The sequence below is a fragment of the Salvelinus namaycush genome, chromosome 1, assembly GCF_016432855.1.
Source record: "Salvelinus namaycush isolate Seneca chromosome 1, SaNama_1.0, whole genome shotgun sequence".
NCBI lineage: Eukaryota > Metazoa > Chordata > Actinopteri > Salmoniformes > Salmonidae > Salvelinus > Salvelinus namaycush.
This window is the reverse complement of record NC_052307.1, coordinates 61,462,389-61,489,097: the sequence shown is the minus strand read 5'-3', so window position 1 is coordinate 61,489,097 and position 26,709 is coordinate 61,462,389. Positions and strand designations below refer to the sequence as shown.

At 42.8% G+C, this 26,709-nt stretch overlaps 2 protein-coding genes across 2 annotated transcripts; both read right to left on the bottom strand.

Moving 5' to 3' along the window:
• Positions 1-1,466: 1,466 nt before the first annotated feature.
• LOC120046637 (cytochrome c oxidase subunit 5A, mitochondrial-like) lies at positions 1,467-14,207 on the bottom strand. Its single transcript, XM_038992029.1, has 5 exons — positions 14,054-14,207; positions 8,026-8,142; positions 7,718-7,839; positions 2,697-2,821; positions 1,467-1,598 (listed from the first exon to the last, which is right to left on the bottom strand). Exons 1-4 carry the CDS (start codon positions 14,121-14,123, stop codon positions 2,708-2,710), a joined length of 423 nt encoding a protein of 140 aa, XP_038847957.1. The 5' UTR covers positions 14,124-14,207; the 3' UTR covers positions 1,467-1,598; positions 2,697-2,707.
• Positions 14,208-23,530: 9,323 nt separating this feature from the next.
• LOC120052466 (ribonuclease P protein subunit p25-like protein) lies at positions 23,531-24,283 on the bottom strand. Its single transcript, XM_038999396.1, has one exon. The coding sequence runs from the start codon at positions 24,281-24,283 to the stop codon at positions 23,531-23,533; it is 753 nt and encodes a 250-aa protein (XP_038855324.1).
• Between the last annotated feature and the right edge of the window lie 2,426 nt (positions 24,284-26,709).

The following is a 26,709-nucleotide window of genomic DNA, read 5'->3' as shown; positions in this document are numbered from 1 at the left end:
TGGATCTCCCTCTTTTAAAAGTGGTAGGACAAATGCTGATTCCCAGATCTTTGGAATGTCATTATATTCCAGGGTTAGAGTGAACGGATTTGTAAGTGGTTCAGCTATGAAATCAGCTGCCAGATTTAAAAAGCAGGGATCAAGAAGATCAGGACCTGCAGACTTTCTCTGATCTAAGGAGTTCAGGGCTTTATGTACCTCCTGCACGTAGAACGGCAAAAAGCTCAAAGTTTGACCAGCTCTCGCTGGTTCATCCACACAGGGTGGTACAGAGACAGAGAACACTGAATCAAACAGCCTACCAGATGATACAAAGTGCTTATTGAAACATTTCAGTTTTGTAATATACAGCAACAGTCCTTCAATACACATGATAGTAATTCATTAACATTACTGTTTCCAGACATACTTAGCCTTCCAAATCTTTCTAGGGTCATTCAGGTTATCAGTGGTAACAGACATAAAATATTCAGACTTGGCCTTCCTGAGAAGAAAATAACTTGTTTCTTAACTGCCTAAAAAGAAGCCAATCAGTATTATCATAGTCATTATCAAATTGTGTCAGATCAGTGCAATATTCAACAAAAAGGGGCCACCTAACAGAGATAGTGCAAAACTACCTTTAGGCTAGCACCTATTGATGAAGGAAACTTCTTCCTGGGGGCCTTTTGTTAAGAGGCCCGACGCTTGCTCTTAATGTTGACACACATCGCTTGCGGTAAGGTTTTGGAAATAAGGAACGTATGTTATCATTCATATCAGCGTGAAATAATTTTGAAAAAACTAAATGGTTAAATAAACACCTTTAGGGTTAGTGTTTCCACACAGCCATATCACCATGTTTACAACACTTGACGACCACCAGTGCTATTTAGCAATCTAGCATGTGTAACGTTAACTGGGAGGACGCACACAGCATATGGATCTGTGCAAGTCTGCTAGCTAATATTACAGTAAGTAGTTTTATTTGGAAGATTAGTTCGCAAAAATGAGAGTTAAGGGCCATATCGTTAAAAAAACGGTCCATAAGCAATGACTGACGTGTAACAGCCAGCCGTGGGCGAAGCTACCCGCTGAACACCCTACCGAGAGAAGGGTTTGAGAGCTAGTGCAAAACCTGACAGAATAACAGGACCCCTCTGCATTGAATCAAAGTGAATGCTGACCAAACACATTGTTGGAATTGATCCCTTTGTCCTCAACTTTCTTGAACTACTATCTTATCAGTTTCAACCCAGCAGTGTTCTGAGGTGCATCAAAGCACATACTACTAGATAAGTTAAATGTTTGGGTCTGCCATACATTCATGTAAACATAAGATTATCAGTGTGTTGTGTATGTCAGTGGTCTGACAAAAGCCTATAATGGATTTAATTGAACAAAAGTTTGTTTGGAAATTGAACATTGAGACCTTTGAATGAATGGGTTACATGCCAGTAAATCAACCTTACCATTGAGACAGCAGAATCAATATATATTTCTTTATTAAATCCATAATTTTGTACACAACAGGAGAGTGTGGATTAAATCAACATCAGACACCAGGACAAGGCAGAGACTTGAAGAGAAGTGGTTCATCTCGTTGGACACCAGATGACCTGAGGGGAAATGAAAAGGAAACATTTAATTCATTATTTAAAATTAAGAGACTTGTAAAGGGCCCCGAAGATGTAACATGCATTTCCCAAAACACCATGCAGAGAGAGAACGTTCTCTAAGTGTGTCGTTGAGGCATGTATATACTGATAGGATCGAAAGAAAGGCAGCGCTGCTCTTGGGCCAGCTTTCTCCATTGAAATCTTACCTTAAAGCTGCAGTATGTAACTTTCTGGCCAACACAACCAAGTTCACATAGAAATGGGTTATAGATCTGTCACTCATTGAAAGCAAGTCTAAGAAGCGGTAGATCTGTTATGTGCGCTATATCTATGCTTCCCGGTCTTAAGTTTAGTTTTAGCATCTTTTGGTTTTGTACACCAGCTTCAAATTGATGAAGACTATTTTTGGTTATGGAAAAGTAATTTCAGAGCAGTACAATGATTCTCTACACAATGACTGCTTGCTTTATCAAACTGAAATTAGGCAAACTATTTGAATTTTAGCAACCAGGAAATGGCGGAGCGATTTTCTGCACATTGCACCTTTAACATTAGAATTATTCCACAATACTAACGCTGTATCAGCTCCTAGAGATATTATCACCTACAGCTGCTAATATTGAGGCAGCTTATTCTAATGCACTAATTAAAACTCAAATGAACATAATTGATTTCAATATAGGCCAATGTAGCCTATACTGTAGGTAGGCTATTTGTCTTTTGATGCAGTCATCTCGGATTTCATGTGAAGATCTTGATCCTTCGCTTGTTTAACATTTACAGAGACATTGCCAACTTCGTTGTTAAGTTATCTGGGGTCACAAAGACTGATAAACATTTTGATTCTATGTTTAGCGGAGATCTGTGTATAACGTCACACGGTAGGGGGGAAACACATTTAACGATGCACTTCCCTGTTCTACGAGTGGTCTGAGGCAGTTGGTAAATAAAATGTTTAAGTGCAACTTCAATAAAAATGTTGGGACAACTCAGAGATTTAATGATGCCCCTACAAAGGTTGTAACGATGAACTTAGCCTTAAAATGCTTTTGAGAAACCGGGCCCAGAGCATTTGTTTTTCAATGTGTAAGCACTCACCCAGAGGATGTCTATAATATGTCCATGCCCAGATCCTCAGGTGTGGAGATACCCAGCTCAATCAGAGTGGGCTGCAGTTCTTGAATCAGGTATGGGTAGATATCTTTGTGGGGACCAGATTTGTCCTGTTAAAGAAAGGACGATAAAATTCACCATAGGGAATATTACAAAAAAGGCATACAGGTTGAAGACTATCATTCTAGAAGTTTCCTAAATTACTAGTATATTATGTGAATAAATTCAAAAGGAAATGAAATCCAACTTATTTTACATGTTAAACGCCTTTTCACAAGAAAATGACATACAGAACAAAAATATAAACGTAACATGTAAAGTGTTGGTCCCATGAGCTGAAATAAGATCCCAGAAATGTTCCATATGCGCAAAAAGTGAATTTTTCTCAAATGTTTACATCCCTGTTAGTGAGCATCTTTTTATTTTACCAGGCAAGTCAGTTAAGAACAAATTCTTATTTTCAATGACAGCCTAGGAACAGTGGGTTAACTGCCTTGTTCAGGGGCAGAACAACATTTTTACCTTGTCAGCTCAGAGATTCAATCTTGCAACCTTTCAGTTACTAGTCCAACACTAACCACTAGGCTACCTGCCGCCCCAGCATTGCTACTTTGCCAAGATAATCCATCCACCTGACAGGTGTGGCATATAAAGAAGCTGATTAAACAGCATGATCATTGCACTTTGTGCTGGGGACAAAAAGGCCACTTAAATGTGCAGTTTTGTCACAACACAATGCCACAGATGTCTCAAGTTGAGGGAGCGTGCAATTGGCATACTGAAAACAGGAACGTCAACCAGAGCTGTTGCCAGAGAATTTAATGTTTGGGGGTGTTCTGGTCTGATGAAACCAAAGATTGAACTCTTTTGGCCTGAATGCCAAGCGTCACGCCTGGAGGAAACCTGGCACCATCCCTACAGTGAAGCATGGTGGTGGCAGCACCATGCTGTGGGGATGTTTTTCAGTGGTAGGGACTGGGAGACTTGTCAGGGTCAAGGGAAAGATGAACGGAGCAAAGTACAAAACCTTGAACTCCTGCTCCAGAGCGCTCAGGACCGTAAGCACACAGCCAAGACCATGCAGGAGTGGCTTCGGGACAAGTCTCTGAATCTCCTTGAGTGGCCCAGCCAGAGCCCGGACTTGAACCCGATCGAACATCTCTGGAGAGACCTGAAAATAGCTGTGCAGCAACGCTCCCCATCCAACCTGACAGAGCATGAGAGGATCTGCAGAGAAGAATGCGAGAAACTCTGCCAAGCTTGTAGCCTCATACCCAAGAAGACACAAGGCTGTAATCGCTGCCAAAGGTGCTTAAACAAAGTACTGAGTGAAGGGTCTGAATACATATGTTAATTATTTTTATATTGAGAGATTGAAATATCAAATTTGTAAACCTGTTTTTGCTTTGTCATTATGGCGTATTGTGAGTAGATTGAGGGGGGGAAACAACTTTCATCCATTTTAGAATAAGGCTGTAATGTAACTGTGGAAAAAGTCAAGGGGTCTGAATACTTTCTGACTGCACTGTATTAGGATCCCCATTAGCTGTCGTGAAAGCAGTAGCTACACTTCACGTGGGTCCATACATTAAACATGACATAATAGACAAGAACAGCTCAAGGACAGAACTACATAAGTGTGGATATACTCACTGCTTTTATATCATATGTCTAAATGGAAAATAATTTCAATTTTTGCATTGTAATTTCAGAAAATGTCTATAATATACTGAACAAAAATATAAACGCAACATGTAAAGCGTTGGACCCATGTTTCATGAGCTGAAATAAAATCCCAGAAATTGAGGAGTTTTTCTGTCTGTAATAAATGTCTTTTGTGGGGGAAAACTCATTCTGATTGGGTGGGCCTGGCTCCCAAGTGTGTGCGCCTATTGCAATTCACCTAGCTTCCACATGGGTGAGACATTCTACATGTTTATCATATTCGGGTGTTTTTGTTCCAGATGGTTAAATTTGAAAATTGTACAGATTACTGAGCATAAATTATTTAAATGACTTCCATTCACAGACAAATCCACTAATAAAGTACATTTAACATTCCTGTAGCTTTGAAAAACACTGCTTATTTCAGGGGAACCGTACTATTGACTTTTAGTGTTTGGGCTATTTCTTATATTTGGTAGAAGCAGACTTTAATCCTCACATGAGCCACCTAGCTGTACAAAAAGAACAGTCAAACTCCTTAATTAGTAGGTGTACTAATTCCTCACACTTTCAACGTAGCTGACTTTTTAAAAAAAATTATTTGACTAGCCGGAAGGTTCACAGCATAATCGATTTTTATGCTATACTGAATAAAGAAATGCAACAATTTCAATGAGTTACAAAATCGGCCTGCAACATCGTTTTAGAGAATTTGGCAGTGCGTCCAACCGGTCTCACAACCACGTGTAACCGCACCAGCCTAGGACCTCCACATCTGGCTTCTTCACCTGCGGGATTGTCTGAGACCAGCCACCCGATCTGCTGATGAAACAGGAGTATTTCTGTCTGTAATAAAGCCCCTTTGTGGGGAAAAACTGTGTCTGATTGGCTGGGCCTATGCCCTCCAAGGCCCACCCATGCTGTGCCCCTGCCCAGTCATGTGAATCCATAGATTAGGGCCCAATTCATTTTAATTGACCGATTTTGTAACTCATTGAAATTGTTGCATTTCTTTATTCAGTATAGCATAAAAATCGATTATGCTGTGAACCTTCCGGCTAGTCAAATAAAAAATTTAAAAAGTCAGCTACGTTGAAAGTGTGAGGAATTAGTACACCTACTAATTAAGGAGTTTGACTGTTCTTTTTGTACAGCTAGGTGGCTCATGTGAGGATTAAAGTCTGCTTCTACCAAATATAAGAAATAGCCCAAACACTAAAAGTCAATAGTACGGTTCCCCTGAAATAAGCAGTGTTTTTCAAAGCTACAGGAATGTTAAATGTACTTTATTAGTGGATTTGTCTGTGAATGGAAGTCATTTAAATAATTTATGCTCAGTAATCTGTACAATTTTCAAATTTAACCATCTGGAACAAAAACACCCGAATATGATAAACATGTAGAATGTCTCACCCATGTGGAAGCTAGGTGAATTGCAATAGGCGCACACACTTGGGAGCCAGGCCCACCCAATCAGAATGAGTTTTCCCCCACAAAAGACATTTATTACAGACAGAAAAACTCCTCAATTTCTGGGATTTTATTTCAGCTCATGAAACATGGGTCCAACGCTTTACATGTTGCGTTTATATTTTTGTTCAGTATATTATAGACATTTTCTGAAATTACAATGCAAAAATTGAAATTATTTTCCATTTAGACATATGATATAAAAGCAGTGAGTATATCCACACTTATGTAGTTCTGTCCTTGAGCTGTTCTTGTCTATTATGTCATGTTTAATGTGTGGACCCACGTGAAGTGTAGCTACTGCTTTCACGACAGCTAATGGGGATCCTAATACAGTGCAGTCAGAAAGTATTCAGACCCCTTGACTTTTTCCACAGTTACATTACAGCCTTATTCTAAAATGGATGAAAGTTGTTTCCCCCCCTCAATCTACTCACAATACGCCATAATGACAAAGCAAAAACAGGTTTACAAATTTGATATTTCAATCTCTCAATATAAAAATAATTAACATATGTATTCAGACCCTTCACTCAGTACTTTGTTTAAGCACCTTTGGCAGCGATTACAGCCTTGTGTCTTCTTGGGTATGAGGCTACAAGCTTGGCAGAGTTTCTCGCATTCTTCTCTGCAGATCCTCTCATGCTCTGTCAGGTTGGATGGGGAGCGTTGCTGCACAGCTATTTTCAGGTCTCTCCAGAGATGTTCGATCGGGTTCAAGTCCGGGCTCTGGCTGGGCCACTCAAGGAGATTCAGAGACTTGTCCCGAAGCCACTCCTGCATGGTCTTGGCTGTGTGCTTACGGTCCTGAGCGCTCTGGAGCAGGAGTTCAAGGTTTTGTACTTTGCTCCGTTCATCTTTCCCTTGACCCTGACAAGTCTCCCAGTCCCTACCACTGAAAAACATCCCCACAGCATGGTGCTGCCACCACCATGCTTCACTGTAGGGATGGTGCCAGGTTTCCTCCAGGCGTGACGCTTGGCATTCAGGCCAAAAGAGTTCAATCTTGGTTTCATCAGACCAGAAAATCTTGTTTCTCATGGTCTGAGAGTGATTTTAGGTGCCTTTTGGCAAACTCATAGCGGGCTGTCATATGCCTTTTACTGAGTGGTGGCTTCCGTCTGGCCACTCTACCATAAAGGCCTGATTGGTGGAGTGCTGCAGAGATGGCTGTCCTTCTGGAAGGTTATCCCATCTCCACAGAGGAACTCTGGAGCGCTGTCAATGACCATCGGGTTCTTGGTCACCTCCCTGACCAAGGCCCTTCTCCCACGATTGATGTTTGGCCGGGCGGCCATCTCTAGGAAGTCTTGGTGGTTCCAAACTTCTTCTATTTAATATTGATTGAGGCCACTGAGTTCTTGGGGACCTTCAATGCTGCAGACATTTTTTGGTACCTTCCCCAGATCTGTGCCTCAACACAATCCTGTCTCGGGGCTCTACGGACAATTCATTCGACCTCATGGCTAGGACCTTATATAGACCGTTGTGTTGTGCCTTTCCAAATCATGTCCAATCAATATAATTTACCACAGGTGGACTCCAAGTTGTAGAAACATCTCAAGGATGCTCAATGGAAACAGGATACACCCTAAGCTCAATTTCAAGTCTCATAGCAAAGGGTCTGAATAATTATGTAAATAAGGTATGTTTATTCTTAATAACCGTTTTCGCTTTCATTATTGTGTGTAGATTGGGGGGGGGGGGGGGATCATTTAATCCATTTTAGAATAAGGCTATCGTAACAATGTGGAAAATGTCAAGGGGTCTGAACACTTTCTGACTGCACTTATACAATTCCAAAATATATACACGTTCATTTTATTGAGATGACTTCACTAGGAGTTGGTAGGGGAAGCTGTGTAGCTCACCTTGACTGCCTCGAGGATGCGGATAGCACTGGCCAAGTCATTCAACCTTCGGCAAGCACGAAGAGCTGAGTCGAGGATTTTGGGTTCAGGTACCAGGTCATAGCCAATTAGTGTGTTCATGCCTATGGGATGTGGAATGGGATTCAAGCATACTCCGTTATACATTTTATCAAATTTGATAGTTAATTTAAAAAAAAAAATTTTTTTTAAATCTGTCTATCCGTTATTCTCCAACTCAGGCTGAAAGAAATTACTGTAGACCTTCGGCAAAAGTGCAGACTTATTTTCAATATTCTTTAGAAGATCACCTTTCTTCAGCTCCCAGGCATCAATGTCTGGCTTGCTGAAATAAGTGACCCAACGGGCATCGAACTCCTCATCTGTCTCCACCTTGGCATGGGAGTAGCATCGGGAGGCCAAAGGAGCTGCAACATAGAAAACAAACATTAGATAATATAGAGGTCGAGGCCTATTCTTAGATGCTTGACTGAAAAAAAATATACACACACTTCAATTCTCATGAAAAAGCAGGTGAGCCATAACCTACACCTGCTGTCAGACATGTCATCTCACTACCAGCTGATTTCAAATGTGATTTTTGCAGCCCAGGATGTTGTTTTGAGGGGAAACTGACCTGTAAACATCACATGCATAATTACAATTTCATTTGATATTGCATTTGTCACATGCACAGAACACCTCACAGTCAAATGCTTACTTACAAGGCAGTTAAAAAAAAAAAAAAAAAAAAAAAAAAAATTTTTTTTAAGAATAAGAAATAAACAATGAAAGAGCAGCAGTAAAATAAGAAGTGAGGCTATATACAGGGGGTACCAGTACAGAGTCAATGTGCGGGGGCACCGGTTAGTCGAGGTAATATGTACATGTAGAGTTATTAAAGTGACTATGCATAGATGAGAGTAGCAGCAGTATAAAAGAAGGCGGGATACAAGTAATCAGGGTAGCCATTTGATTAGATGTTCAGGAGTCTTATGGCTTGGAGGGGTAGAAGCTGTTTAGAAGCCTCTTGGACCTAGACTTGGTGCTCCGGTAACGCATGCCATGCGGTAGCAGAGAACAGTCTGTCTAGGGTGGCTGGAGTCTGACAGTTTTTAGGGCCATCCTCTGACACCGCCTGGGATAGAGGTCCTGGATGGCAGGAAGCTTGGCCCCAGTGATGTACTAGGCCGTACGCACTAGCCTCTGTAGTGCCTTGCGGTCGGAGGCCGAGCAGTTGCCATACCAGACAGTGATGCAACCAGTCAGAATGCTCTCGGTGGTGCAGCTGTAGAACCTTTTGAGGGTCTGATGACCCATGACAAATCTTTTCAGTCTCCCGAGGGGGAATAGAGTCGTGCCCTCTTCACGACTGTCTTGGTGTGCTTGGACCATGTTAGTTTGTTGGTGATGTGGAAGCCAAGGAACTTGAAGCTCTCAACCTGCTCCACTACAGCCCTGTCGATGAGAATGGGGGCGCGCTCAGTACTCTTTTTCCTGTAGTACACAATCATCTCCTTTGTCTTGATCACGTTGAGGGAGAGGTTGCTGTCCTGGCACCACACGGCCAGGTTTCTGACCTCCTCCCTATAGGCTGTCTTATAGTTGTCGTTTGTCACTGTTGTGTCATTGGCAAACTTAATGATGGTGTTGGAGTTGTGCCTGGCCGTGCAGTCATGAGTGAACAGGGAGTACAGGAGGGGACTGAGCACGCACCCCTGAGGGGCCTCCGTGTTGAGGATCAGCGTGGCGGATGTGTTGTTACCTAACCTTACCACCTGGGTGCGACCCGTCAGGAAGTCCAGGATCCAGTTTCAGAGGGAGGTGTTTAGTCCCAGGGTCCTTACCTTATTGATGAGCTTTGAGGGCACTATGGTGTTGAACGCTGAGCTGTAGTCAATGAATAGCATTCTCACATAGGTGTTCCTTTTGTCCAGGTGGGAAAGGGTAGTGTGGAGTGCAATAGAGATTGCATCATCTGTGGATCTGTTAGGGCAGTATGCAAATTGGAGTGGGTCTAGGGTTTCTGGGATAATGGTGATGTGAGCCATGACCAGCCTTTCAAAGCACTTCATGGCTACAGACGTGAGTGCTACGGGTCAGTAGTCATTTAGGCAGGTTACCTTTGTGTTCTTGGGCACAGAGACTATGGTGGTCTGCTTGAAACATGTTGGCATTACAGACTTGGACAGGGAGAGGTTGAAAATGTCAGTGAAGACACTTGCCAGTTGGTCAGCGCATGCTCAGAATACACGTCCTTGTGAATGTTGACCTGTTTTAAAGGTCGGCTGCGGAGAATGGCAGGTAGCCTAGTGGTTAGAGCGTTGGACTAGTAACCGAAAGGTTGCATGATCGAATCCCTGAGCTGACAAGGTAAAAAAAAAAAATCTGTTCTGCCCCTGAACAAGGCAGTTAACACACTGTTCCTAGGCCGCCAATGAAAATAAGAATGTGTTCTTAACTGACTTGCCTAGTTAAATAAAGGTTAAAAAAATTAAAGGAGCGTGATCAATCATCCGGAACAGCTGATGCTCTCATGCATGTTTCAGTGTTACTTGCCTCGAAGCGAGCATAGAAGTAATTTAGCTCGTCTGGGAGGCTCGTGTCACCGGGCAGCTCTCTGCATTATCCCAATTTGGCTTTGCAGGGAAGGAATGTCTATTTACAGCAGTCCGGCTAACTGGGTCAGAGGTCAATGCCAAGACACTTAATATATTTTGACAGCCCAAATCTAGCCATAACTGAGTGTAAACAGATCAAGAGCAATAGATGGTGTAGGACATGATCATACACTGGTTTGACCGCAAGGTCTAGAGTTTCTGCGCATTGTTGTGCACCATTGTTGCCAACTTAGCGACTTAGTCCCTATATTTACGAGTATTCAGACCCCTTTAGCCACACATTTATAAAATTTAAAAAAAATTAAATGTAAGACTAGCGACAAATCTAGCAACTTTTTCCTGGCGTTATTGGAGACTGACGTGAAAGCACGTATTGTTCTTACTCTTCTCAACGAGCAGAGGGTGCTGCTGTGGCCCCACCCCTGCCCCAAAGCACTCACAGGCGGCCCAGTCCTCACGCAGCAGTCCCTCCCAGCTGCAGTCAGAGCAGGAGATGTTCACCCCTCCGCATCCAGACTGCAAATGAATCACGCATGCGGGAAGCCGCCGCTGGCTGATCATGCCCTGGCTTACATTCAGGGCGGGATGCAAATGTAAAATGTTCCGTCTAAAATAAAATCACTGCACAAAAATAAATCACTACATTTGACTCACACAGCCTCAGTCACTTACTCACCTTGTCCACTGTGTGTGTGCCTCTGGCATAAGCTGGCTAGCTCATGTCTTTGTCTAAACTGTACGCTCAAAAATACAGAAAGGAGTGGGAATCAAACCCTGAATTCAAAGGCTGGTTGAAGCCGTTTATTGGAAATGATACACGGGCATACTGCCTGTATTGTAAGGCTGATTTCTACACCAAACTTAGTGATGTAAAAAAAACACATGACAACTCAAAAGGCGAAGCCTTATAACAGTTCCACCCAAAACAAGCTGCCATTTATGGTTTAAAAAATTGACTGCAAAAAAGGCTGAGGCCACCATGGCATTAGCTATCGCTGAACACTGTTCCATGCTGGCATGTGATCACATTGGAGAAGCATGTAGAGCTGCTTTCTCAGACTCCATTGCTGCTACCCACTTCAAAATGCACAGGACAAAGTGCACAGAAATGATTAATGGTGTTCTAGCACCATACCTTCTGAAAAAGTTGGTAGCAGATGTGGGTGACCAGCGTTTCAGCCTCCTCGATGAGTCCACGGATGTAAGTGTTTCTAAGTACCTGGGAGTTGTGATAAGGTACTTTAGTGACACCAAGCAGACAATTGTATCAACATTTCTGGGGCTTGTTGAGTTGGAGATGCCAAATCTATAGCCCATGCTGTTGTGGCTTTCCTCGAGAAGTGGTCTTAAAAAAGAGAAACTCCTGGGGATAGGGACTGACAATGCCTCTTATGACAGGGATTAACAATGGGGTCCATAAAGTGCTGGAGGAGTATGGCCTCATATCTGGTTCTTATTCGCTGTGTGTGCCACTCTCTGCAGCTTGCTGCCAATGACACCATCCCCCGTAGTGTGGAGTACTTGGTACGAGAGACTTATAACTGGTTTTCAGTGTCTCCAAAGCGCAGGGAGGCCTACAAGGCCATATATGAGACCAACTGTGGGGAGAAACCTTTACAGATAAAAGGTGTGTGCCACACGTTGGCTCTCCATTGAACCTGCGGTTTCACGCATTTTGGACCAGTGGGAGGAGCTTAGGCTGCATTTCGCAGTCACCAAGTCCAGTGAACACTGCTACATGACTGAGGTTTCATGTGGTGATCCTCAAAACATATTGTATGACTTTTTCGAAGTCAGTGCTGGGTGAGGTACAGTTGGCCATCAAGGCTTTTGAGGGAGAGCAAGTAGATCCTCTTAAGCTACTTGACAGCTTGGTTAGCCTGATCAAGTCTGTGAGCAGCAGGGTGCTGAATCCACTGGCAAATGTTGATGTAATCAAAAGGGCCAATAGATGGATACATCAGTCCCAAACCGTACCTTGGTTACCTTTTTGAGTCAAAGGCAGCTGAGCTCCACCTTGCGCCTGAGGATGAAAACAATGTCCGAAAGCGGTGTGTAGCCTTAACCATCTCCCTCACTAATGAGTTGAGGGTGAGACTGCCGGACAACATCGAAGCATTGCAGTACATGTCAGATTCCAATGTGGAGGAACCTCTAAAGCACAATAAGAGCCCTGGAGAAATAGAAAAAATAGCCACACTCCTTGGCTACTCCCCTGCAGAGATAGACAAGATTGTCCAGCAATGGCGTGCCATCCATCTTAATGAATGGAAAGAGACAAAAAAAAACACATTGGGCTTCTGGAGTGAGATTTGGAAGTTCAGGGATGCTGCTGATATCAACCCGTTTCAAGAACTTGCCATGGCTGCTGTGTCGGTGTTGTCCTTGCTACACTCGAATGCTTAAGTCGAGAGAGAATTCAGCCAGATGTGTGGTAAAAAGCAAACTTAAGGGTCTGCAAGGGCATCCGATTTTTAACTCCATCCTGTACATTCGATATGGACTGAAGCTGTCTGGTTTGCTATGAGCACCAGCTGCCTGATAATGTTTTGCAGCTTTTTGGCACATCAGCTGCTTACTCATTTAAGTCAGCTCCCTCAGTTGCTGAACCTGCCATAGAGAGCCTTGACCAAAATGACGATGACCCACTCTTTCTGTGAGACAGCACAGCCTGTGTGTGTGTGAGGGGGGTCTGAAAAAAAAACTATTAACCTGAATTAGGGCCAGACTAGTTACCATAATTTTCTCACATTGCCTTTGACAGTTTTTTCTAATGTCTCTTTTTGGTCCATTTAGATTGTATACAAAAAAATGTAAAAAAGGTTATGGTTAAAAAGGTTCATGTTTTACTGTGACTTGTTGTAGGCTCCTAAGTGGACCAGAAGGTTAAAAACCAAACCAAATTAAGAAAAATAAAAATACAAAAAAAATAAGTAACTCCGCCAGAGTCTCTCTTTTGGGTCACTTTTGCCAGTCCCAAGCCCGGATAAAGGAGGAGGGTTGGAATTGTGACATAAAAAAAACCAAGAATCGACAGATGAAAGTTCTAAACATATTTAGGGTGTTTTTTACTAAATGCGTCTCTCCCGCGACGTTATTCCTACAGCGTCCATCACAATTATATATACATGGCCAATTATGCAAATTAGGCGATGACGTCATTTGGCGACTTCTAGGACAGCCAATAGCTACTTTCCTTACTGAGGAGTTGGCAACACTGCTGTGACTCCCTCAAAACCGAAGCATGGGTCATCACAAGGACACATGCAAGTTTACTAGCTGTCTGATGGTTCTATACATTCACACTGGATATGGCATCAATTTAAGAACGTGAAAACTCTACACTATTTATGGGCACCAAGAAATGTTACTTTAGATCAAATGAAAATCAATGTCACCCTGACGCAAACGTTAGTCCCATTGACTTAGCTTTAGCTAGCTATATAGCTAATGCCATCTAGTCTAATCAGCGGTGTATGATCAGAATACATTTGTGACTTCATATACTTACCGCAATGCTTCGAATTTGCCTAAACGTTCAAACTATATATATCATGTCGAGTTTTGTAAAGACTACCGTAACGTTACATACCATTTACGACTAACGTTAGCTAGCTAGCTTGGTGGCTACTTGCTATGGACAACTGGCAAGCTAACACGAAAGGCAAACCGTTTTATGAATAAATAGACAATTAATAGGCTTTGCCGTCAGTCCTACCCGAGTAGCATGGTCGTGTCTGCGTTAAACTCCGTATCCCAGAGGTTGAAAGTCGAACAGCTCTGAACATCTTGCCGACCGGTGAGAATCAGTGGCTAACGGTGTCGTATGCTAAGAAACCGATTCAGAGGGACATTGAAAAGGGAAACAATTGCGTCTGCGCAAAACCCAGGGCCTACGTGCTAGGAGACAACCGCGCGACAGAGTGTGGTAGGCTGTTAGCCTCATGTTTGGTGGTCTTAACTGCCATTTGGAAATAAATGCATACAATGTACATACACCTTCAGGTAATACATTCAACCCAGGCTCGTTACAATATAATTGCAGTAAATACACACTCCCATAGCAGTGTTAACCTGCCTAACGCAGTAAATAAACTGCTAGGCTACATTACCCACTGATAACTGGGGCATTCGAAGGTCTAAGGCACTGCATCTCAGTGCTAGAGGTGTGACTACAGACCCTGGTTCGATTCAAGGCTGTATCACAATCGGCCGTGATTGGGAGTCCCATAGGGCGGCGCACAATTGGCCCAGAGTCCTTAGGGTTTGGCCGGGGTAGGCCGTCATTTTGTAAATAAGAATTTGTTCTTAACTGGCTTGCCTAGTTAAATAAAAACACTGCATTGCTTGCAATATGGTTTTGGAAGCATATAAACGTATCTTTCCTATCAGTGAGAAATCATTTTCGAAAAACAAAGCCTCAATTGATACACACCATTTTATAGGGTTAGGTTCCCAGACGGCCATATGTCCATGTTACAGCGCTTGTGTACAGAGGGAAGAGAGATTGGACGACCTGTGCTAATTAGCTATCCCTCTCTGAACACCTGTGTGTAAACGGACAGCCTGGTCTCATTGACTAGACGTAAAATAGTAAATGCCAATCCGGGACACTCAAATTAGTATATGTTACATCTGGTATGTTTACATGAGACAGAAGGTTACTTAAGGCATAAACTAATGGAAGGTGGATGGGTTGGCGTATAACGTGAACATCTAGCAACCTAATGGTTTTGTGTTAATCTCATCATTGACAATTTTAGTGTTTGAGCTAATTAGTAACTTTGCAACTGCTTACTACCTTTTAGCTAAACTCAGCAAAAAAAGAAACATCCCTTTTTCAGGACCCTGTCTTTCAAAGATAATTTGTAAAAATCCAAATAACTTCACAGATCTTCATTGTAAAGGGTTTCAACACTGTTTCCCATGCTTGTTCAATGAACATGCACCTGTGGAACGGTTGTTATTAAGACACTAACAGCTTACAGACAGTAGGCAATTAAGGTCACAGTTATGAAAACTTAGGACACTAAAGAGGACTTTCTACTGACTCTGAAAAACACCAAAAGAAAGATGCCCAGGGTCCCTGCTCATCTGCGTGAACGTGCCTTAGGCATGCTGCAAGGAGGCATGATGACTGCAGATGTGGCCAGGGCAATAAATTGCAATGTCCGTACTGTGAGACAGCCTAAGACAGCACTACAGGGAGAGAGGACGGACAGCTGATCGTCCTCGCAGTGGCAGACCACGTGTAACAACACCTGCACAGGATCGGTACATCCGAACATCACACCTGCGGGACAGGTACAGGATGGCAACAACAACTGCCCGAGTTACACCAGGAATGCACAATCCCTCCATCAGTGCTCAGACTGTCTGCAATAGGCTGAGAGAGGCTGGACTGAGGGCTTGTAGGCTTGTTGTAAGGCAGGTCATCACCAGACATCATCGGCAACAACGTCGCCTATGGGCACAAACCCACCTTCGCTGGACCAGACAGGACTAGCAAAAAGTGCTCTTCACTGACTAGTCACAGTTTTGTCTTACCAGGGGTGATGGTCGGATTCACGTTTATCGTCGAAGAAATGAGCGTTACACCGAGGCCTGTACTCTGGAGTGGGATCGATTTGGAGGGTCCGTCATGGTCTGGGGCGGTGTGTCACAGCATCATCGGACTGAGCTTGTTGTCATTGCAGGCAATCTCAACGCTGTGCGTTACAGGGAAGACATCCTCCTCCCTCATGTGGTACCCTTCCTGCAGGCTCATCCTGACATGACCCTCCAGCATGACAATGCCACCAGCTATACTGCTCGTTCTGTGCGTGATTTCCTGCAAGACAGGGATGTCAGTGTTCTGCCATGGCCAGCGAAGAGCCTGGATCTCAATCCCATTGAGCACGTCTGGGACCTGTTGGATCGGAGAGTGAGGGCTAGGGCCATTTCCCCCAGAAATGTCCGGGAACTTGTAGGTGCCTTGGTGGAAGAGTGGGGTAACATCTCACAGCAAGAACTGGCAAATCTGGTGCAGTCCATGAGGAGGAGATGCACTGCAGTACTTAATGCAGCTGGTGGCAACACCAGATACTGACTTACTTTTGACCCCCCCTCTTTGTTCAGGGACACATTATTCCATTTCTGTTAGTCACATGTCTGTGGAACTTGTTCTGTTTATGTCTCAGTTGTTGAATCTTATGTTTCTTTTTTTGCTGAGTTTACTTTGCATCTACTTAGCATGTTAGCTAACCTTAACTCCTAGCCTAGCTAACATTAACCACAACAAATTGAAATTCATAACATATCATACGTATTGCAAAATCGTAACATATTGAACGAATTGCAATTTGTAACATATCATACAAATTGCAATTCGTAACATATCATACGAAAGGTCATTGGACTAACATGCTGACCACACTGCTCACGTCCCATGCGTGAGCGTTGCAAAATAAATGTACACATACATGTTATTCAATCATTGCACCGCACTGCTCACGCGCGCCAACAGACGTCTGCGTTGCCAGGCGCTAACATAGAAGTTGCTTCTATTTGTGGCGCAGAACGCGCTGCAAGTCCTGACTCTCTCATCTCCTCATTGGCTTTTAGAAGCATTTGCTCAAGTGCCATCTCCTCAAAGGTTATACCCACGTGGGTGACTAAAAGATGAACGGAGGTCAGTGGTGGTAATACACCATATGAAAGTTAGTTGCCAATCGCCATATAAAATCCAAAGAAGAAAAAGCTTGGAAGAAGGAGAGATGACTAGAAACGATTCGGTTGACCGTTTTATGTGTGGATTAATTGTCGGAGTAGAGGACCTTGTGCATTTCAGGTAAAATAACAACTCAACATTTATATCCCAGGACAAATTAGCTAGCAACAGCAAGCTAGCTAAATAGGACAAATTAGCCAGCAACTGCAAGCTAGCTAGCTAAATTGCCATAAATGTTTAATGATTTTCGACCTGTCCACAAATTAATATAATTGGTTTAGAGTTTTGATTTTTCAAGCTGCGTGTCGTGATCGCGTTTGGTGTGGGGGGACAAAATCAATTTGTGGACGCACGCGCGTGCCCGGTATGGTGTAAGGAGAAACGTTAAAGTCCAATTTTGAGCTAGGGCCCTATAAATTAGACTAAGTGCGATAACTTGAGGATCATCAATCAATCAATGTACTGAACAATTTTACAAATGTTTGTGCCAAAAACAAAAGTTTTCCATCATCTAGTCCCTTAAACGGCCTGAAAATGAAGCATATAGAGCTATTGTTATTTACTGCTGTCCTCTCCAAATGTAGGCGTCTATAATATTTCACCTCCACCAGAGGGCAGCAACAGTCAGTTCAAGTAACCCAATTGACAGCTTTCACAATTTTACCTTAACCCATGTAACACAATGAGGGACGGTTTCCCGGACACAAGACTAATTTAGTCCTAGACTAAAAAGCTATTTTCAATGAAGATTATCTGAGAGTTTTGAGGGAGCATCAGAAGACGACCATACTTCTTAAAAAAATTATTAAAACCACCATTTAGGCCATTTGAATTTTTTTCTTCTTAATTGTCAAATTTAACCCACTTTTCTCATTCAATCATCAACTTGCACATCAGAAATGGAATTTGGGGGTATATATCAATTTGTTCTACATAAAATGTAAAACAAACTAAAGTCCCATCATTTTGCATTGTGGCCCACTACAATTTTAGAGCATATAAATCAGGGGCACAATGGTCTCTGCTATTCTCATACTTTTTTTACTTTGAATTCTGGCAGCCCTTTATTCAGTCTTCATTATCTGCACTTACAGCTTTGACTTCAGCACTGCAATTACACCCTCAGCTGCACTGATTAATCCAACATGGAGGAATTTGTTTTTTGAAAATACATTTTAAGACACTTACCAGGGAGGAGCTGTGACCTGGTTTGTTCATGCAGATAGACCCCAGCCTGCCAGTTATATTGCAATAAGACGTTTCCAATGACTGTTTGAGTGTGCCTCTTAATCCGTGGTGTACAAAGTGAAGAAGGAAATAAGAGTGTGGGGAAAAAAGTGAAATAACTCCATCTGTTCTATTCTTGACACAAGATGGAGGAGGTATTCCCCCCTGTCATAATCCATACTTTTCTCTATTGATAAACATATTCCCTGTATGGTCATTCATTAATACCTCCGTGCTGCGCCCAGCTTAACCTTACGTTCTTTTCTGGCATAAACACATAATCAATCACTGTCCCATTCCCTGACTAGGGAGATGGAGAGTGAGAGTGTGCATGAAGGGGGGGGGGGGAGAAAAACCCTTTGGCCTGTCTTCCCAAGCAAGAGGAATAGTGTGTTCAGTGGGGCTAACACAGGCAGAAAAAGCAACATAGGCCCAGTAAATATTCAATTGAAAGGATTCCCAGATAAGGGAATGGAGGCAGCACCCATTCTTCTAGATAAGAAAAGATGGAACCATCTGTAGGCAGGGAGATAGCAAACTCCCACGCCATCCGAGAGACCTCGCTCTCATCTGCTGCAGGTGGGGAGAAGGGAAGAAATAGAGTGCACACTTTTATTACAAGTTCAAAATGAATTTATTCTCATTCTCTATGCAGTGGAAGAGGAAAGGGGGATACCTGGTCAGTTCAACTGAAATGTGTCTTCCGCATTTAACTCAACTGCTCTGAATCAGAGCGGGGGGCTGCCTTAATCCACATCCACGTCATTGGAAGGTTTTGGCAAACAGAGAAGGATTATGATTAATCAATATTAAAAAATATTTATTAGTAGTAGTAGTTGTAGTACACTGAACAAAAATATAAACGCAACATGCAACAATTTCAAAGATTTTACTGAGTTACAGTTCATATAGGGAATTCAGTCAATTGAAATAAATTAATTAGGCCTAATATATGGATTTCACATGACTGGGAATAAAGATATGCATCTGTTGGTCACAGATACCATAAAAAAAAGGTAGGGATGTGGATCAGGAAACCAGTCAGTATCTGGTGTGACCACCATTTCCCTCATGTAGCGCGACACATCTCCTTCACATAGAGTTGATCAGGCTGTTGATTGTGTCCTGTGGAATGTTGTCCCACTCCTCTTCAATGGCTGTGCGAAGTTGCTGCATATAGGCGGAAACTGGATGACGCTGTCGATCCAGAGAATCCCAAACGAGCTCAACGGGTGACATGTCTGGTGAGTATGCAGACCATGGAAGAACTGGGACATTTTCAGCTTCCCGGAATTGTGTACAGATCCTTGCGTCATGGGACCGTGCATTATCATGCTGAAACAGTCAGCATTCCAATTGTACACTCCCTCAAAACTTGAGACATCTGTGGCATTGTGTTGTGTGACAAAACTGCACATTTTAAAGTGGTATTTTATTGTCCCCAGCACAAGGTGTACCTGTGTAATGATCACGCTGTTTTATCAGCTTCTTGATATGCCACACCTGTCAGGTGGATTGATTATCTTGACAAAGGATAAATGCTCAATAACAGCGATGTAAACACATTTTGTGAACAAAGTTTGAGAGAAATAAGCTTTTTGTGCTTATGGAACTTTTCTGGGATCTTTTATTTCAGCTCATGAAACATGGGACACTTTACATGTTGCGTTTATATTTTGGTTTAGTGTAGTTGTGGGGCTATATGTTTTAGGAGAATACCACTTGACGTGTTACATACAAAAAGCTGTTGTACTTTATAGAAAACCAATGTCATTGGGGAAATAGACTTCCAGCTGGTGTATCCTTGTACGCCACAGGCTCATATGGTGCCTTGTTGTCTCATCTGATATGCTATTTCTCACCAGCCACATGTGATTTGGCTGTAGGGTAATGCTTTTGTCACAGTGTTTTATCTGTCCTCTCACTCAGGCATACACTATCCAGTTCTCCCTAATTACCCTCTCTGCATTTTACACTTGGCCCAGAATTCGTCATGCTTGATAACGGATTGAGCAGGTCGATCGGAGATTTACTTATATAGCCTCTATCTATGTGACCTGCATCACTGACTGGCCGTCCCTCAGGCTTCTCACTGGAAGCTGTTAACTGTATGATAACAGCGACCTGAAGTGATAACCTTCTCCAGTCTTGAGGACACACAGTTTGTTCCATATGGGCTTTATTGCAGTCGCAGCATTTCTTTATTCAACCTTGGGTTCTCTGCTTTGCTCAGATTAATTTAATGGGTTTGAGAAGGAGGTTAATGGCTGTGTCCGCTCTAGACAGTGAAACGCAGGCAGACCTTTGCTACAAAAGCACTGTTTGGTATTTCATAATTTTTTTATTATTTTGAAAGATGTAATCTCAGCCAAAATATTATGAGTGCATGGGCTCACACTTGTAATTGTTCAAAACTATTTCCAGAGCTCTAAAGGCAGTTTGATAAATGGATTGTATAAGGCTTGTGTTGCGTGTTGTGTTGTCCTTGCAGATTTTCATTATGATGAAGAGAAAGGACACTTCATTCCATTTGTAAAAGGTTATCATACTCAGCAGGCATGGCTGATTTAGAAATAATACCTCTTGGGAAGTGTGATCTCGGTTTGGGACAGTATCTAATCGTTTTTGATAAAGGAAAACCTTACACTTATCAGTATTTGAATGAGTCGTCCATAACGGATGGAGCTAGGACTACTTGACTCCTTTTCGGGTCAGATATACAGTATCCCATAAGATATAGGGAAGGGGAGGTTACTCTAAAAAATATAGTTTACCAAGCTACCAATTACTTCACACTGGAAGAAGTTGAGCTACACTAAAGCTACCCCTAAGAAACATATCGTTTACCTAACTAAAGGGTCATTTCAGCAAGCCATGACACCCACCATCTTATGTAGGTCGAAACAGATACGATTAGCATTCCTGAAACATTATTTTGTTTAAATAAAGCTAATTGATTGCACCCAAATTGGCAATTTTAATTTATAGGATGTATATATTCTTCAATAAATATAGTACCTAACATTCGACTTGGACCATAATTCAACCTAACAATGATTAGGCATGAGGAATCCAATAAAACGATCAAAAGCCACCCATGGACCCACACACCCCAACTCAACAACCAGTATACAATATCAGTTCTCTGTCTGACAGGTAGTTTGGAGCTGCTGCTTGGAGTATTGCTTCTTCATCCTTTGTAATGTATTCCATGTGAATCTGGTGATGGTCTTTTCACCCTGTTCAAAGAAATTACCCATTGAAGTCGCTTGCGTTAGTTACTATAAGCTAGTGTGAAAGTACCACGTTTTGCCCACTAGATGCCACTGTTCCTGCTACTGCCGCTACACCCTTTTATCCATTTTGCTTGTTTCTTGTGTTTATTAAATAGATCACAACATTTTCTTTGCAACTTTGGGTAGAAAACCAATAGCTTTTGCTCATGATGAAAATAAATGGTCAATCGTGTTTCTTGTGCTTTTCTTTAAGGTGGAATGACTCTAAAGTTTTTTTGATTTTTTTTACATTCAAACTAAATGATCATATCTGAAATGTCATACTACAAATTGCAATAACATATCACTCTGGAGTCAGATGTTAAAGAAAAATACCTCTCAAAAACGATCTTTTGGTATTTGTTTCATTAGCCCACTGTTGATACAGTTCCAAAATGTTTTGCAAATACCCAAAGATGGTATTTTCCTTTAACATAATGTGTAATTTAGCCTATTCAACATAAAAACTGTTACAAGCGAGAATGAGGCAGGTCTGATGCCGTAAAAGAAAGGAAATTCTTGCCTACTTCACCAATATTTTCTTTGTGTGTATTTCGTTAGCTACACCTCTAAAAAGTAATTAACTACTGAAAACACTACCAAGATTTCAATTGAGTTCCACTAACAAATGTAAGTAAATTACTTGTTGAATTACATGTAGTTCACTACTCCCAAACACTGCATAAGATATCCTCTACGTGAACCCTAGCACTGTAGTAATGGTATGGAGTTGAGTCTGCTGCTATGGTTTCATATTCTGGTGGGACACTGACTGTGTTTAGTTATATCAAGCCTAGTTTTGATCCTTTTCTCTAGTGTGCTGCAATGTAGTGTTGTAATCTTAATGATAATCTGTCCCTGTATTTCAGCCCCCAGCATCTGTCAGGCTGCTTGGTTCTGGAGCTGCGTCTTATCAGGGGCCATGTCATTAAATCAGCTGTCTCTTAGACAAATTTCACTCCCGTTACTCTTATCAACACATCAGCCCGCTGTGATTTCCTTTTCAATCTGGACTTTGTACAGTACTATAGGCAAGTCTGAGGGATAGAAATACACAAAAAAAGGCTTTTCCTGCATATAGTTTATTTGAATGTTTGGATATTTGAAAACATGATACATTTGTCATATTATGGATAGTTTAGAAATGAATGCGCTTTATGTATATCGTCCCCCCATTTTGAAGGTGCCATAAGTATTTGGACAAATTCACTTATTGTGTTAAATGTAGACTATTATAAGTGCCTTTGTTAAAACACGTATGACACCTTCAAAATGAGGGGGAGTAGATGCTTAAAGTGCATTCATTTCTAAATGGTAAAACGGATATGTATGAAAATACCCTCAAATTAAAAGGTGGCATTCTCTACTGTTGCATCATATGAAACATTTGATCTCAAATCCAAAATGCTGGCGTGTAGAGCCAAATGAAACATGTTAGCTTCCTTGTCCAAATATATACGTAGGGGAGTGTAGATATTCTGTGTATTCATTACAATGTCGTGGACCTACCTTGTGCATTTGAACAGATTTGCAGTTGTAGGATATAATTAGGAAAACAGAACTACAATGTTCAAAAGGTATTGTCAGTCTACTGAAAGCAGAAATCTGGGATCTTGGGTGATTGGTCGCTCTGTGTTTTGTTGTGTTGATGATTTAAAATGTGATAAGTGTGCTGTCATGTCTAAGCTCTTACAGTGTGACATATAGTATGATGACATTAAGTATCTCTGGGCACAAAGGCGAACGATTGATTGTGCTGAGAAATGGGTTCAATAAATGTTGTATCTACAAAGACAAGCTTTCAGGTCCTATTTTGACTGACCTCTGGAGGATGGGGTGGGCAGGGTGCTCAGTTCTTCTCAGAAAGTACTGCTCTGTCTGAGTGAATGTTCTGATTGTTTCAGCACTGTGCTTGAGTGGAGGGCAGTGCAGAATGAACTCCTCTGATCCTTCCCACTCGACTGTTTGATACCAGTTCAGTCAGTCAGTTAGCCAGGGGGTTGGACGGAGCCAGAGTCCCCTCGTCCAGACCCAGACACACTCTCTTAGAGTCAGGGAAACTACTGTATGGGGACAGACCAAGAGGTCTCTTGCTGGCTGTCTGTAGGGCATCCACACCGTCTCTGTCCTCCCAGAGAGCACTGAGGGTCTCAGGGGGCTGGTAGCCGGGCTCCTGCGGATCCAGGGGGTCTTTGGACAAAAGGATGCTGATGGAGGGGACAGTCCTGTGAACGGTCATCTCCGATGCCCCCCCTTCGTGGCTCTCCCACACTTCCCTCACACCCTTGTAGCGCAGCTTGGTCAGCTGGTGCAGAGACCCCACTTTTCTCTTCATGATCTCAGCGCATGTGATGGTCTTGGTGACGGCACGACCTGACCCAGAGAAAACAACCTGCCTCAGGCCACCGCCTCCACTAACCCCAACACCACTGACATCCCCCTGCATGCGAGCCATGGCAAAACCCATGAGGTTACGGATCTTACTGCCCTCCTTGACACGCATCTCCAGCACTCCTGAGGCCAATCCTGGGAAGGGGCACGGGCAGTCCTCCTCTGTGCGACACACCTTCTTGAACCCACCCTGGCCTGGTTTGAGTGCGGCGGGAGGTGGAGTTAGAGGTATAGGCACCGGAGTGGGCTGTGTGTTGGAAACACTGTTGACAGTGCAGGAGGGCTGCCCACTGTAAGGCTGAACCTGATATACTGGGCACCTAGCTGGGGTCACACCGGTTTCCATTGGGACCTGTGTATTCCCTCCAGGTCCGGTGTATGGTCTGACAGAGTCCCTGACCTGATACTGTCTTTGAATGCTGGCCACTCCAACTCCACAGCCGGAATACATCTCTTCACTCCTGTATCTTCTCCAATCATAAAAGTCCAGTCAGAGACTCTTACTCATACGGGTTCCAGCACAGCATTGTTTTCTTATTCTCGTTATAGGTTTCTTTTTTCTGTAGACGTCTGCGAAAGTTTCAAGGCTTTAGAAAATAATATTATCCGGCTCGCAGAAAGTGCTTTCAATGGAGTCTTTTCATGCTGCTTTACAGGCAGCTGAAAAAACAAGATAAACGCTGGGTGGTGAATTAAGAATACAAATGGGGCAATTCAAGACGTAAAAAAAACCCCATTGAAAATGCATACATTCTCAGCTGAAGTGTCCTATCTCTTGTTTTCTCTCGATGAGCTTTTATCCTTGTAACCTGGATACTTCGATGCTTCAGTCTAACTTTTCAAGAGAACTGCTACTTTATACAACACACTCAATAGACCTCTCACTTAGGGTTCAGATCCCACATTGATCAGTTGGATTCATATCATTCATATCATCAACTCTCATCTCACTTTCTGGGACGGTCTAGTTGATTAGCGTCTTTTCTCCTTTCGTGGACCTCTTGGCCAAGGTGCTCTGGGGGAGCTGTCCCCCTCAGGGCTGGGCCAGGGGTGGCTGTAGGCTGGAACCCTGGGCGTCCTGCCTGGAACTCTGTGTCTCTGTCTCCAGGTATGCTCTAGAAAGTGTGCCCTCTGTTTCCTCACAAAGAGACGTAAGGGACAGGAGCTGCTTCACAAATGCTCGCAGGAGGAGTGTCTACTCTGTGTGGTTGAGGGGGAGCATGAGGAAAAGGGGGGACAGCCCTCTTAAAGGCACAGGCCTTTCATATCTCAGATGAACACTTTCCCTCCACAATGGAAACCTGCCATGGCGGGGAGGGGGGGTTATATCCCTTTTAAGAGCCGGAGCGAGCGCAGATCCCGGGCAACTTTGTCAACCTCTTTAGAGGACGTTTCAGTGCATGTGTTCAATGTACATGACTGATTAAACCTGATTTCTGAAATAGAGACTCAGTGAAGCTTTAAAAATGCATTTTCGGCTGTGTAACAATGAATTACATTAGCAAGGTTATAATTGAAAACATAATTCAAAGAGCCAGTTAAAGTCAGCGGCATTATATTGCACTGTACTTAGCCTTTATCCTATTAGATGTTTTTGTCCATTACCATTTACATAATGTGGTGTTAATGGCTTCATTGTTCAAGCAATCATGAGTCCACTGAGGTGCATGTCTTTCATGGATGATTTGTTATGTTGTTACCAGGTTGGAAACAACCTCATGATGATCAAGGACATGTGGATCACAGAAGCATAGAGCCATTACTTCTAGCACCAAAGTATTGTTGTGATGGGGCAAGGGTAGGTCTGCACATTAGTGTGCTGGAGGCACCTCCAGGTGAGATGGTGTCGTAGTGGTGACAGGTGGGCTAATAAGCAGACTAATGGACCCTCCATCACCAGAGGAGGGCGCTGTCACACTCTCCTGTCCCGGCCCAGACAGCTGCAGCGTCTCTGAGCCCAGCCTCCTGGAAGACAGGTGGATTTGTTTTGGCCTGTGACTGACAGATGGGAAAATTGGTAAAGACAGCCCACTGAGGCTGAACCTATGAGGCTAGGAGAGAGGCACAGAACTCCTAACTGTTCTCCAATCACTCCTCTGAGGGCACACACTGGGAATAAGAACCGCGCTATATCTGGGACTAGTCCATGAAGGTAATTCACATTGGCGTGGGTATTATTTTGGATCCCCAAAGGAAAATCAAAGAAAATAAGGAGGTTTGTTGTTTTCACACGTGATGGTATTATTTAAATCAGTATTAAATGTTGTATTCTAGTCCAAGTTTCTATGATTGAGAAGCACCATCTTCACCAATGAAAAATCCAGATCACCAACTGAACACATTTGCCAATTTCTTTTGTTTGTGCACAATTTTGTTTATTTTCTCACCAACCACTTTATTATAGCCAATCTGTGCGTAGCTCAAATGCAGAGGACTGGAGAGCTATTCATCATCTGAACCCATTCTACCCACTGCTGGAGACAGCAACAAATGTCTTTGTTTTCTTTCTACTCGGATATAGAGAAGGAGGAGGGAGTTGGGGGACCAAACCAAAGTGATCATTCTGCTGTTGGGGAGAAATTACCCTCATCAGTCATAAGGAGATCTGTTGATGTTACTGCATAATAATCTAAGAGAGAGAGAGAGAGAGAGAGAGAGAGAGGAGGGCTGATTTAAGTGCCCAGAGGTTAAACTACATGATAAAAAGCTGCCAGTAATCACTCCCACTTCACAACCTGTTTTTAGCACCACATTTGAACCTAAATTTAACAG

Bases quoted from the DNA above. Each gene is read 5' to 3' on its own strand.
- LOC120046637 (XM_038992029.1), bottom strand. From the start codon at position 14,123: ATGTTCAGAGCTGTTCGACTTTCAACCTCTGGGATACGGAGTTTAACG. The intron at 8,143-14,053 runs GTAGGACTGACG...TCTATGTTGCAG, and splicing joins GACACGACCATGCTACTCGG to CTCCTTTGGCCTCCCGATGC. The intron at 2,822-7,717 runs GTGAGCTACACA...TTTCTTTAACAG, and splicing joins GCATCCTCGAGGCAGTCAAG to GACAAATCTGGTCCCCACAA.
- LOC120052466 (XM_038999396.1), bottom strand. From the start codon at position 24,283: ATGGAAACCGGTGTGACCCCAGCTAGGTGCCCAGTATATCAGGTTCAG.